This window comes from Kogia breviceps, chromosome 3, assembly GCF_026419965.1.
Source record: "Kogia breviceps isolate mKogBre1 chromosome 3, mKogBre1 haplotype 1, whole genome shotgun sequence".
In the NCBI taxonomy this organism is placed as follows: Eukaryota; Metazoa; Chordata; class Mammalia; order Artiodactyla; family Physeteridae; genus Kogia; species Kogia breviceps.
Window position 1 is genome coordinate 1,742,196 of NC_081312.1, and position 14,828 is coordinate 1,757,023.

The 14,828-nt window shown below is 46.7% G+C and overlaps 1 protein-coding gene across 1 annotated transcript in view; it reads right to left on the bottom strand.

Moving 5' to 3' along the window:
* Nucleotides 1-14,828, bottom strand: part of TDRD9 (tudor domain containing 9) — a 64,838-nt gene that overhangs the window by 24,782 nt on the left and 25,228 nt on the right. Inside the window, 6 exon segments of the mRNA XM_067027593.1 lie at nucleotides 281-441; nucleotides 4,002-4,078; nucleotides 8,216-8,342; nucleotides 9,030-9,251; nucleotides 10,734-10,824; nucleotides 14,286-14,292. Coding sequence (XP_066883694.1) covers nucleotides 281-441; nucleotides 4,002-4,078; nucleotides 8,216-8,342; nucleotides 9,030-9,251; nucleotides 10,734-10,824; nucleotides 14,286-14,292 — 685 coding nt within the window.

A 14,828-nucleotide genomic window follows, 5' to 3' on the forward strand; every position in this document is an offset into this window, starting at 1 on the left:
AGCCGACCAAAAGCGGGCTCTCTATTCTTCAGCATCCATAGGGCATAAGCCAGTCTGAATAATTTTCACCGGGACACAGTGTGGGCGCTGCTTGTGCCCACAGTTTATGACAGCAAACCCCGGAGTGTCCTTCCTCTTATTCTTCTCCAGTCCCATTCCACACCATCTCTCTGCTCCAATTTTAAGCTCCAAAAGAGCCTTGCAATTGTAGCTAATAAATACAGGTTTGATCAAAAGTACATTCACTGCAAAAGAAACAATGCATCCCAACATACCCTGCTATGATGAAATGTGCTCCAAATCATTAAGATAATACTCCTCAACGGAATAGGGCTTTCCTTCCACTTCAAAAATGTAAGCAGGGCTCATCTTGTTCTGAACAGAAACAGCAAAGTAATCTGCAAACTCTTTACAGCTGATGGTGGCTGACCTCAGGACTACCTACAGAGTAAAAGAAACCATTAAAACAGACAAAATGATGATGATAATAATAACTGAAATGAAATACTTTTACAATTCCAGGCTTGTCTTCTGTTTTAATAATTTTCAAAACTTTAACTGAATACTTCGATTTGATCTCCAGTGTAATTCAAATTATTACAATTTAAAGAATGCTCAGAGATGCCAACTTTTAAATTTCTCTTCAACTGCTTTATCAAGTGAGAAACTACATTTCTCCAATAAAGCTAAATTACAGCCATTAACCTAAAAGGACACTTTGCACCAGAAAGCTAACTTAAGGGCTTCCCTGGTGGTGCAGTGGTTAAGAATCCACCTGCCAATGCAGGGGACATGGGTTCGAGCCCTGGTCCAGGAAGATCCCACATGCCGTGGAGCAACTAAGCCCGTGCGTCACAACTACTGAGACTGCACTCTAGAGCCCACAAGCCACAGCTACTGAGCCCACATGCCACAACTACTGAAGCCTGTGCGCCTAGAGCCCATGCTCTACAGCAAGAGAAGCCACTGCAATGAGAAGCCCATGAACCGCAACGAAGAGTAGCCCCCACTCACCACAACTAGAGAAAGCCCGCATACAGCAATGAACACCCAACGCAGCCAAAAATAAAATAAATAAAATAATTTATTTTTAAAAAAACAAGCTACAGCTAAAAAAAAAAGAAAGAAAGCTAACTTAAGACAGAATAAGCTACTAGATGATATGCTCCAGAAAAATGAGGGAGTAAAAAGCACCAAAGAGAGGGCTTCCCTGGTGGCGCAGTGGTTAAGAATCCGCCTGCCAATGCAAGGGACACAGGTTCGAGCCCTGGTCCGGGAATATCCCACATTCCGCGGAGCAATTAATCCCGTGTGCCACAATAGAGCCTGTGCTCTGGAGCCCACGACCCACAACTACTGAGCCCGCGAGCCACAACTACTGAAGTCCACACGCCTCAAGCCTGTGCTCCACAACAAGAGAAGCCACTGCAATGAGAAGCCAGCACACCACAACAAAGAGTAGCCCCTGCTCACTGCCACTAGAAAAAGCCCACACGCAGCAACAAAGACCCAACACAGACAAAAATAAATAAATTTATTAGAAAAAAAAAAAAAGCTCTTTAAAAAAAAAAGCACGAAAGAGGAAGAAGACAAGGGGTCCATAAAACCTTGACTCTAAGCCGAGAAACTGGAGAAGCCCCAGGACGGCCGCTGTGCAGCAGCCCAGGGGAACCAGTCCAGACCAAGTGGGACAGCAGAGGCTCAGGGACTCACCACAGGTTTCAGTTTTGCCAAAAAGCAAATATGGGATGACATCCTTAAGAAACTCAGCCATGTACGCCAGAGGCAGCATCCATAGCCCATCAGCTGTGCCCTGGAGAAGGTGGCAGCGTTACGAAGGGTCTGCGCCATCCACCAGGCTCCAAAATGCTAAGCAGGCGGTAAACACAGCTATCTGCTGACCACTGACTACCTACTACATTTCTTAAGTGTAAATCTTAGCAGAAAAGTAAAAACTTTACACAGGCATTATTAATACAGTTACTGGGTAAACAAAATGTCTGTATTTTCCCAGCTAATGTGAGGTACAAGAGGTCAAAGTCCTGCTGACCAGAACTCACTGAGACAAGATACTTGTGGTTAGAAGGCAGGCTCTGAGAAACCACTTGGGGTGTAAGAGTGGCCCCCAAGGGGCACACCCATCACAGCAGATGTTCTCTAAACCACCTTCCAAGGAACAGTGAGGCTAGGGAACTGCAGGGCTTTTGTTCTACTGAGGCAGCAGGTAACCAGAAGGTGAAATCTGGACTGCTCAAAGCTAGAAGGTTCCGTGCTGCCACCAACTCCCCTGTCGTGCACCCTCCCCCAAGCAGCTCTCAGCCTCTCCTCCAGACAGACCGTTCAACAGCCTGCCCAAGACACCTGCTTGTCCAGGGTGGCCTGGGCTGAGTCTGGTCAGCCAGCAGTGACAGCAGGGTCAGCAGGCTGGGGGATGGCACAAAGCCAGGGACCTCTAAAGGTTTGGGTGGGGAGCGGAAGGGGGGACTGGAAGGCCCATCTGCCCGTGCTCCTGCATCTAAGTCTCTGACAGCCACTCTCTTTCTAAAAAGTAGTAAAAAAAGGAATTTGGGGGCTTCCCTCGTGGCGCAGTGGTTAAGAATACGCCTGCCAATGCAGGGGACACGGGTTCGAGCCCTGGTCCAAGAAGATCCCACATGCTGCGGAGCAACTAAGCCCGTGCGCCACAACTGCTGAGCCTGCGCTCTAGAGCCTGCAAGCCATAACTACTGAGCCCGTGAGCCACAACTACTGAAGCCTGTGCGCCTAGAGCCCATGCTCCGCAACAAGAGAAGCCACTGCAATGAGCAGCCCGTGCACCACAACGAAGAGCAGCCCCCGCTCGCCGCAACTAGAGGAAGCCCGCGCGTAGCAACGAAGACCCAACGCAGCCAAAAATAAATAAATTTATAAAAAAAAAAAGAAAGAAAGAAAGAAAGGTCCAGATTCTGGGGACTTCCCTGGCAGTCCAGTGGTTAAGACTCCATGTTTCCTATGCAGGGGGCATGGGTTCAATCCCTGGTCAGGTACCTGAGATCCCACATGCCCCATGGCACGGCCAAAAAACAAAAAAAAAAAAAGAAAAGAAAAAGAAAGGTCCGGACTTGTTGAACAACCTTCAATATCATCTTTAAGATTCAAACAAAGGAATAAAATAGCCAAAATCTCTCACTCATGCTATAGTCGTCTCAAGCCGTAAGACAGCTTATTGCAAATTTCGGGTTCCATGTAGTCAGCACCCACTAGGTGAGACTGTGAGTGTCCGAAGGGTGACGTCCCCACCTTGGAGCAGGGCGGGAATGTCTCCGTGAACGGACAGAGAAATGAAACACTTGAAGACAAAATATGGTATGATTTAGAGGGCATCTGTTTTCCAATAACAGTAAATCCTTCCATAGTTCCTTTATATAATGAATGACATGCACCCAATCACTGCTGCTTCTGAAAGACTCCTACTTAGCATGGCTGGGCTGACCTAAGTCTAAACTGCATACTAATTATAAACCTTTTGCTATTTTGGCCTAGTTCGCTTCTCTGTCCTTTTTGTTCAAATAGAAAGTAAGCACTGTTTACCATTGCCACGGACTTTCAGTTAGCTCCTAGCTCAAGCCTCCTATAATAGCAGTGCGTCTAACTATTCTCAAACTTCACTGTGACTCAGTGCTACTTTTAAAATAGAGATTACAGATATAGTCACATACCTTCAGATTACGGTACCTATGCAACCAAAAGCAGTGCTCTAATACCCAGCATTTCATTAGAGTCAACTATTATCAGATCATTTTCTGCAGCCTGGAGAATATTCTACAATTTAATGCAACATAATAACCAAAAGGTACTCCACAGTCTGGTCATACGAGACCGCCCTTTGGCCAGCTTCCCAGCAAGATCTGGAGGACTACGCAAGACGATGAACAACTAGTTTCTATTAAAATAAAGAGAAACGAAACTAAATAATAAATCTTAACCCTAAATGTTTCAGTTACTCATGAAATCAACTTTACCTTCACAAAACGTGAATTTGTTCTCAGGAGTTTGCGGACGACCAACAAGAGGAAATCCATTTCTTGAGTTCGCTCACCTGCAAAACGGAAAGGGGGCAGCCCTGACGTGGGGAAGGCGCACGTCACCGCTGAGTGACCGGAGGGAAAGGGGTTCAACGGTGCGCCTAGGGGCCTGGGGGCTAAGTCTCTGCGCTAAACGCCGTTCCTCAGGAACTATCACTCCTGGTTAAGGGGAAGCAAAGAACGGCAGCCCACAAACCAGAGAGCAGACGAGGGGCGTGTGCGCCGCTGCCCCCCCAGCCCCGGTGCTTCTCTGCAGGGCCCCGCTGGCATCTGGAAGGGGAATGCTTAGCGCTCCCGGCCCTGCCCACTGGGACACACAAAGCGTCCCTCCGCCGAGAGGCAGCAGACCGGCCTCGCTCCCTGCCGCTCCTGGCCCACAGCCCCACCCCTCCGCGTGGGCATAGTTACACGACGACTTCAGCAGGGGAGTGCAGGGTGGTGGTTATGGCCGGGCGGCAGTGGCCCCTGCCTGGCAGGCTGGAGCTCACAGGGTGGGCTCAGGAAGAGCTGGCTCAGTCAGGAACGGGTAGCGCAGGGCTGGGTGAGGAGCCGAGGGCAACGGGAAGCCCCTAAGTAGCACCCAGGGAAATGGGGCTGCGGGCCCCCCCCCCCCGAGGGCCTGCTGCTCAGACAGCGCCCTCCAGGCCGAGCCACCCCGAGGGCCTGCCCCGAACCAGCCAACACCCAGGGCTAAGTCACGTGTGGCCGTTTCTCTACACTCAGTCGGGCTCCCCAAGGCACAAGGGGACAGCAGATTCTACTCTGGGACATTTCTCTGCCCAAGTGGAGAGATTAGCTCCTAAGTCTGAAAGAGGGCGCTCCCTTCTCCTCCAGGCGAAAGGCTCCATTGTTTATTCTCTAGCGGGCTCCTTCCCTGCCGCACTTCCACTGAAGCAGGTATGGACAGAAGTGGAGAGAAAAGAAAAAAATACCAGCAGCTGAAAAGTATTTAATGTTCCTGCATAACGGCCGGAAACCCTAACAGACACCTTATTAATCTAATTCTCATTTCGTCCTATCACCAAACCCCAGGGCACTTCCTCAACACAAACGTCCTGCCTCGCATACTTAAGAAAGAAAAATAAAGGCTGTGCTCAGGCAAGAGCCCCAAAGTGACCTCTCCTCAGCGCTGAGACTCCCCTGGCCTCCACACCACCACTACAGCCTCCAGAGCTGTGACCTCACACAACCCGCCTCCTCCCAGTTGCTGGAGGTCGGGCTGCCTCGCCCTCCTGCCCTGAGGACCCCACTCACCCCGATATCCCAGGACACCCACAGCCCTCTCCCTGCCCCAAGCCCTTCTCCGTTGCCCATAATTACACATATCTCAGTAGATATGTGTCTCCCCAGCAGGGTGGCTGAGAGCAGAAACTACTTCTGCATCTCTATAACCTCAGCACCTAATGAGGCAGGTACTCAAAAAATGTTGACTGAACGAATGATCCACCTGAAGCTACTTTATTCTTTTTCAAGAGCTAAGAAGTTAAGGACATGATCACCCCATTTTCAACTGCCCGGCCACCTTCAACTTCTTAGATTTCTTTTGAAATTCAAATCATCCTGCACAACAGGAACAACATTCTTTGTAAAACTGAAACTTCAGGTCTATCCAACCCATTAATTTTTTAAGCAAACAGTTATTAGAACACCTACGAGGAGCTGGGGACACAGTGGTAGAGTAGGAAGATGCTCGCGCATGTAACCGAGGGACGAGACACTCCCCTGTGGGACAAGCGCTTGCACAGTGTAGCTGACTCGTGTGCAGCTACCATCACACAGCTTCAGGAAAGAATGCGCCCAGCAACGCAGTGTGCACGGGCATGTCCACGTCCCTCAGGCGCGTGTGCGCAAAGATACCCCCTAACGTGGTCAGGAAGTTGCTGGATCCACAGAAATAAATGGCGGCGTGAGAAGTAGCGCTCTGAAGTGAACTACCCCACAGCACCTTGCTATCTGGGGGCCTCAGTAAAAGGCCCAACAACAAACGGTACCTACTGTGGACTTTATAATGCCACCTTTGGGCACACTGCCGAAGTTTGAATTTCATCACTATGTAAAGACACTCAAAACTGACAAAAGTCATACAGAAAAATTATGAACCATGCTGCACATCACACTGTATTGCAAAGAATAACAACACATTTTCCACCTTTTACCCTCCCAAACAACCAACAGTAATTTAAAACCAAGTAAATGTACACAAGCTAGTAAATGCACCCACTCAGCTTTACCTGCAGTATCGATGGAAGAAATTTTCACATACTGAGGTATGGGGAAGTCATTCTGGCTTATACATGACACGCTTGGACTTTATGTTAATTAGAACAGCCTTGTTCTGTGGCCTGTCACACAGGCATTGTGCATCTGCTCTAACCATTAAAGAAGAGAATGCATTTAAACATAAAAATGGAGTAACTATGGTTCAGGCATCCAAAATGGAGCCGGGTGGCCCTTGTGGATGTGGTTTCAGACACGTTCCTCCAACACTTGGAACCTGAATTTTCTGAACTGTATCAGACTCAAGGACACCTCCAGCCGTTCTCAAAACAGTATCTGGGGCTTCCCTGGTGGCTCAGTGGTTGAGGGCCCGCCTGCCGGTGCAGGGGACACGGATTCGTGCCCTGGTCCGGGAAGATCCCACGTGCCGCGGAGCAGCTGGGCCCGTGAGCCATGGCCGCTGAGCCTGCGCGTCTGGAGCCTGTGCTCCGCAACGGGAGAGGCCACGACAGTGAGAGGCCCGCGTACTGAAAAAAAAAAAAACAGTATCTGCCAGCAGCTGCCAACTGCAACCTTATGGTCTCAAGGTCTCCGCTTATAACTACGCAACCATTCCAGACCCCAACCAATCCTTGCTTAACTAGCACCCTTACTTCTCTCCAGCTCCAATCCTAATTCTCAACAAACAACTTGTATTTTTCAGTTTTTGCCTTTATAAGCCCCCCATTTTGTAGTCCAGCAGAACACAATTCAAGTGCTTCTTTAATCTGTGTGTCGCAGGCTATAGTCCTCAGTTTGGCTCAAATAACTCTTTTCCATTCCTATTATAGATGGTTTACTGATTATTTCCATTGACAGTATGTTTCAGTATTATACTGATCACACAGCATATCAAGAGAACGGAGAGACCTTTCCCTAAAGGGCTGCTCAGAGGGTCGCAGTCCAGCCTCTATCAGGTACTCCAGCCCCACCTCACAGTCTCCCACACATCCTATTTATTTGCTGATGCTTCTAACGCCACAAGAAATAATTAAAGCTTCTCAAGGCATAATTACTGATGAGGTTTAAAACTCAAGAGTTTGGGGCAGAGGCATTTCCAAAGCTCCTGGGAAAACTGTTTGAACACAGCATCCCCCCACCTCAAAAAACTCAATCGGGAATTCCTTGGTGGTCCAGTGGTTAGGACTCGGTGCTTTCACTGCAGAAGGCGCAGGTTCAATCCCTGGTCAGGGAACTAAGATCCCACAAGCCGCGTGGCGCGGCCTAAACAGAACAGAATAGAATCAAACCAAAATCAATTAAATATTCCATCCTTACTGAGAAAAGTCGAGAAAGCTAAGACTGGCACAAAGACAGGGTTCACGATACTTTATCAGAGATTTATTAGAAAAGAGAATAGATCAATATCACCTGTTTACTTTATTCATTTTCTTAAAAGATATTATTGTCCTTGTTTTACTAGATAGAAAGTATCTGTAAGGCACTAAAAAAACCTACAGACAATTAAAGTTCTTTTAATTGTCTGATGTGGCTAACACTCTACACCGGGGTCAGCAGCCTTTCCCTGTAAAAGGCCAGAGGCAAATACTTCCAGCTTCACGGAGCACATGGTCCCGTCCCCTATTCATCTCTTCTGTAGAACACCAGCAACCCTAAACAAAGAGCAAAACTGTGTGCCAATAAAACTTTACTCACACAAACCGGGGCTAGCGTTGGCCTGAGGGCTGTAGCCTGCCACCCCTGCTCTAAACAAGGGTTCAGACTCCTCAACCTCCCCACCCACGTTTTGGAAGTAAGAGCAAAGGATAAAAACAGAAAATCAACATTCTAGGTAGAATAAGCAGATATAGACCCAGGTTACTTTTTGACACTTTACAAGTAACTTGCACTGTGTTCTCTTACCAAACAGGAACATGAACATAAGAGCAGAGCACTTACTTCATCGATGAAGACATGCGTGAATTCCATCAAACTCTCAGCACTGACTGTTTTCTGAAGCAGCACTCCGGTCGTCATATAAATTAACTTGGTGTTTTCTGTCGCTATTTTCTCCAACCCTACCTAAAATTGGGGAACGAAAAAAGAAAAGAGAAAATTTTCAGTTTAAATGGTTCACACTTAACTACCAAAAAATGCTATGTTCATTTCATAATGAAGGTAAGAAAGGGAAAATAATTATAGTATATCACAAAAAAATAGGGTCTAAATTAAAACTGAAATTCTCAAGTTTATTTTTCTTCTTCTTCTTTGGTGATGGGTGGAGAGATTGGCCTATCTAGTCACACTTCCCATATCATTTTTATGTTAAAATGATTGTGTATGAAGACATCTTCAACATAAAGATATAATTAGAAGATAAAATTATATAAAAGCCATTCTCAAGTCTGAGCATTCTCACTTCTTTTCTATTCAACTGAGAAAGAAACTAAAGTTATCAGTATTTTCAAGAACTTCAGAGATTCACTGTTTTTAAAATTATGCCATAATTCTGCTCTATAAGCAACTGATTTCATTTTCTTTTCCAGCAGAAAATAATCACACCTTATCATCAACTTATATAAAATAAAAAATTAACAAAGAGGGACTTCCCTGGCGGTCCAGTGGTTAAGACTCTGCACTTGCAACACAGGGGGCATGGGTTCACTCCCTGGTCAAGGAACTAAGATCCCACATATCACGTGGCATGGCCAAAAAATAAATTTAAAAAAAAAATTAAGAGAGAGAGATGGCTCCCTCTCTCAGTCTCACCTGATAGCCCACCAAACCACCCAAAGTCCAGGCCCGCTCTTGACTGGTCCACCTGGCGATGCTGCGGGCCCCGATCTTCCGCGGCTGGGTGACCGCAATGTTGCAGTGGGCAGAGCGTTGGACGTAATGATCCAAGATATACTGCGGGAGCCGAGTACTTTTACCGCTACCGGCGGCACCGTGTATAACTACCACAGAATTGCTTTCTATCAAAGAAATGACCTAGAATTAAAAAAAAAAAAACCTTCAAAATTGCCACAAACTTAACAATGATGTAATAAAGTATTACCTACGAACCAAAAGCTTTATCTCAGGAAGACCTTCAGAATTTATTTTCTTGTCATCCTTAAAAGTTAAATTATTACCTAACCACCTAAACATCACAAACGAGAGAAAGAAGGTTACTAATGGCTGCTGAATTTGAAAGCAACTTGAACACTGTGAACAATAACTAACTGCCACCGAAATTCAGGCCAAGTTCACTGATCCCTATGTCTCAATTTCTTCGTCTATAAATATGAAAACACCAAAATGAATTTCTATAGCTCTTGCTAAGTCTAAATTTCTATTATTTTAAAATTTTGTAATGAACCTCCGTGTAATTCTACTGAGAAACACGAAAATACAGCTGTTCTTACACTCAAATGGCTTTAAATTCTCATTTGAAACCCTTCAGACACATTTTAAAACAATTAACTTCTAGTGTTCCGTGGACAGGCTGCATGGAGCAGCTCCAGAAGGCCAATCCAACTTCTCCCACCACTCCCCGCCTCCGCCCGGAATATGCGTAAGCTCTTATCACTCTAGCAATTGCCACGGTCAGGGAATACAAATTAATTTGAATATTGGCCTCTTAAAAATTAATAAAGTATATCTACTCTACAAAAGCTGCATGATTCGATCTAAAGCAAAATACAAATTAAATTTCGAACATTTACAGTTTAGTCCTATCTGTAACCACTTCTTCTGCTACTATAGTTAATTAAGGTTTCAGTACGCTTACTTTTACCCATGTTTAATAACATGTAACTAATTAAAAGTGTAGGGCTCCCCTGGTGGCGCAGTGGTTGAGGGTCCACCTGCCGATGCAGGGGACGCGGGTTCGTGCCCCGGTCCGGGAGGATCCCACGTGCCGCGGAGCGGCTGGGCCCGTGAGCCGTGGCCGCTGAGCCCACGCGTCCGGAGCCTGCGCTCCGCAGCGGGAGAGGCCACAGCAATGAGAGGCCCGCGTACAGCAAAAAAAAAAAAAAAAAGTGCAATCATCCTGCTGCTATATTGCCCGACATTGTTCTTAAAATTATGTATCAATGACTGATCCATCACCAGGCAAACAAACCAGGCAGAGTGTAAAGAAAACCCGGTGGAATGCTAGAGGAGACTGCGGCTGAGGGCATTATTTGCTTTCTAAAAAGTCTGGGCAGCAGGCATTGCAAGCAGCAGCTCCCCCGGGCCCAGCAGGTGTTGGCTCACACTATTTCAGAGCAAGGAAGACTAGGGGAATAATTAAATGTGAGGAGCTGAGCTCGCGGGAGGCTGAACAAACGAAGCACAGCCGAAAGGAAGGCCATCAACACACTTGTTACACAAAACCCCCTCCCCGGGGTGCCTGCCCAGCACCTCATCACTTTCAGACCAGAAACCAAGTGCTGGGTCGCCAGCGTTTAGTCGAACAACAAAATTACATTATAACAAAAATAATTTTACCTCTTCCTTACATCGATTTATAGGCAAATCAGGATATTTATAGGTTGTCTCTGGGATGCACGTCACACTGCTTGATTTGGCTAAAGGTGGCCTGGATTCAGACAAAACAAATACAATGCTATTTCTTATATGAAAAAAGACAAGGTAAACAACCTACTGTCTTATCTGTATATACAGCAAGCTGTACATACACACAAATAACATATTCTACAGGCTAACACTGTGAGCAGGGTAGTGAGACAATCCCCTTAGCGCCCACTGCTAATAATTTATACAAGCTGAGCACCATCTTACCCTCCATCACAGCCGCCAACGCTGTGGGCTCAGCACCACCTTCTAAGGTACAAGATCTGCAGAGCACAGCACTCATCACTTGAAAATGGCACAAAATGATTAGCTTAAAGAACAAACTTTTATTTGAAATTTCACACCAATTTCTTAAGTGTTCATTCCTTGCTACTAAACTGGTAGTAGACAACCAAACACCACAAGGATACCTTAGGAACAAGCACCCTGGAAGGGTCAATTTTACTCTGACAAAGACACACCATGGGGGGCTTCCCTGGAGGCACAGTGGTTGATGGTCCGCCTGCCAATGAAGGGGACGCGGGTTCCAGCCCTGGTCCGGGAAGATCCCACATGCCGCGGAGCATCTAAGCCCGTGCGCCACAACTACTGAGCCCACGAGCCACAACTACTAAGCCCACGAGCCACAACGACTGAAGCCCGTGCGCCTAGAGCCCGTGCTCCACAAGAGAAGCCACCGCAATGAGAAGCCTGTGCACCGCAATGAAGAGTAGCCCCCACTCGCCGCAACTAGAGAAAGCCAGCGTGCAGCAACGAAGACCCAACAGAGCCAAAAATAAATAAATAAAATAAAATAAATTTATTATTTTAAAAAAAAGAAAGACACACCCTGGGGAGCCCCGCTATTGAACGTCTTCCTGTAACTACACACCCTACACTCCAGGGATGCCACAAATTCTTCTTTTTTTTAAAACATCTTTATTGGAGTATAACTGTTTTACAATGGTGTGTTAGTTTCTGCTTTACAACAAAGTGAATCAGTTATACATATACACATGTTCCCATATCTCTTCCCTCTTGCGTCTCCCTCCCTCCCACCCTCCCTATCCCACCCCTCTAGGTGGTCACAAAGCACCGAGCTGATCTCCCTGTGCTATGCGGCAGCTTCCCACTAGCTATCTAATTTACGTTTGGTAGTGTATATATGTCCATGCCACTCTCTCACTTCATCACAGCTTACCCTTCCCCCTCCCCATATCCTCAAGTCCATGAGCTAGTAGGTCTGTGTTTTATTCCCATCCTACCCCTAGTCTCTTCATGACATTTTTTTTTCTTAGATTCCATATATATGTGTTAGCATACGGTATTTGTTTTTCTCCTTCTGACTTACTTCACTCTGTATGACAGACTCCAGGTCTATCCACCTCATTACAAATAACTCAGTTTCATTTCTTTTTATGGCTGAGTAATATTCCATTGTATATGCGCTACATCTTCTTTATCCATTCATCTGTTGATGGACGCCTAGGTTGCTTCCATGTCCTGGCTATTGTAAAAAGAGCTGCAGTGAACATTTTGGTACATGACTCTTTTTGAATTATGGTTTTCTCGGGGTATATGCCCAGTAGTGGGATTGCTGGGTCGTATGGTAGTTCTATTTGTAGTTTTTTAAGGAACCTCCATACTGTTCTCCATAGTGGCTGCATCAACACCATTAATCATTAGAGAAATGCAAATCAAAACTACAATGAGATATCATCTCACACCAGTCAGAATGGCCATGATCAAAAAATCTATAAACAATAAATGCTGGAGAGGGTGTGGAGAAAAGGGAACCCTCTTGCACTGCTGGTGGGAATGCCACAAATTCTTGACAAATCATCAGACTTCACAGGATGCAGACTTGTATTGGGAAGTTTTACTTCCAAAGTAAATAAACCTCGAAAGCGTCCCTGTCTCCCACAAACTCAGCACTGCGCTGGCTCCCTCCCCAGGTCTCCCCTCAACGCCCCCTTCCCTGCTCCTCCCAGCCCTCCGCTTCTCTGCCCCAGCCTCCTCCTCTGTTCTGCCATCACCCTTCCCACTTGACACAACACGTGTCCATGCTTTGCTTTTGCTCTCCTACATGTTCCCCTACACATACTCTCAGTTTCAAAATCGGCCTACCTATATAATTAAAATATGGCTATTTTCCTACAGTTGAATCATGATGTGCAGTACTTGTTCTGAATTTTAAGAACAGAGGAGTTGGGCTTCCCTGGTGGCGCAGTGGTTGAGAATCTGCCTGCCGATGCAGGGGACACGGGTTTGAGCCCTGGTCCGGGAAGATCCCACATGCCACGGAGCAACTGGGCCCATGAGCCACAACTGCTGAGCCTGCGCATCTGGAGCCTGTGCTCCACAACGAGAGGCCGCGATAGTGAGAGGCCCGCGCACCGTGATGAAGAGTGGCCCCCGCTCGCCACAACTAGAGAAAGCCCTCGCACAGAAACGAACACCCAACACAGCCAAAAATAAATTAATAAATTAATAATTAAAAAAAAAAAGAACAGAGGAGCCAGTTCTGTTCTCTCTCAAAGCAAAAACAGCTTCTTTGTGGAAACAGAGTTCCTTCTAGGGCATCGTGGCACTGACTTCAGGGGAAAGTTCTCTAAGACCTGCCCTCAACAGCGTTCTAACTTTCTAGTCGCCTCACTACTGACCGCCAAACTCCAAAGCGTGCACTTCTGTCCACTCCCACATCTCACTCTCCTTCCGTTGCTCCGCTTAGCTTCTGAGAAAAACAATCACTGATGCTGTCCTGTGTTCCCACCGGTATACTTGCGCTCAATCTCACCCCTTCCAGAAGCACTCTCAGCTAAAAAGCCTTTAATTTAACACTACCTTCAAAAAGTGTAGCAGAACTCAGTGTGAACAGTTCCTAACTTACAAATGGTTCCAAGATTTTATTAAATTATGTAGAATTCTAAATGATGGCTGGGTACCCAGGCCAGTCTACAAATCCAAGAACTGAGATGATATATGCATAAATAGGGAAAAAACAGAGAGACCTTCCCATTCTTGGTGCTGGTAGGCTTATCAATCAAAAATAGGCCTTTTTAACACAAAGGGAAGGGATGAGACTCCACACGGCCCAGCAAACGAGGAGAGACCGAGGGAGGAGCTCCTGAGCTGCGACTCCGCTGGGAGATGCAGTGACGGGTGGGACGCGGGGTGAGAGGGACAAGGCCTGCCTGGGGGAGAGAAGTGACACAGACTCTTCAGAAAGACAGAAAGGCAGCAGCTGTGGTTTGTTTTTTTTTTTTTTGCAGTATGTGGGCCCCTCACTGCTGTGGCCTCTCCCGTTGCAGAGCACAGGCTCTGGACGCGCAGGTTCAGCGGCCATGGCTCACGGGCCCAGCCGCTCCGCGGCACGTGGGATCCTCCCGGACCGGGGCACGAACCCGTGTCCCCTGCATCGGCAGGCGGACTCTCAACCACTGCGCCACCAGGGAAGCCCCAGCAGCTGTGTTTTTTGCTCAGAACCTGCAGCCTTGGCTCATGGTGCTGCTAAATGAGCCATCACTTTGACAACACTGATGCGACTTACATTCCTTGATTACATGCATTTTGCACGTTGCTGCTTAATGACAGAAATGCTACAAGAAAAAAATTGCAGCAGTCCTAACTGTATTGTCTAAACCACAGCCCTCTCTCTGTTTAACAGGAAACACAGGCTGACATTTTTAGGTCACTGGCTGCAGCCGACCGAGAGCAAATCAAGTCCAGCCTCCACATCCACCACCAGAGGGGAGACCGGAAGCAAAAGACACACACACAAAAAAGTTATATAGGTGAAATAACACCTGTATCACGCCAAAAGCAAAGGTATTTGTTTAATTATTATTTTTTAATTTATTATTTATTTTTATTTATTTTTTTTTTTTTTGCTGCTTTGGGTCTTCATTGCAGTACATGGGCTTCTCACTGCGGTGGCTTCTCTTGTTGCAGAGCAGAGCACGGGCTCTAGGTGCACAGGCTTCAGTAGTTGTGGCACGTGGGCTCAGTAGTTGTGGCTTGCGGGCTCCA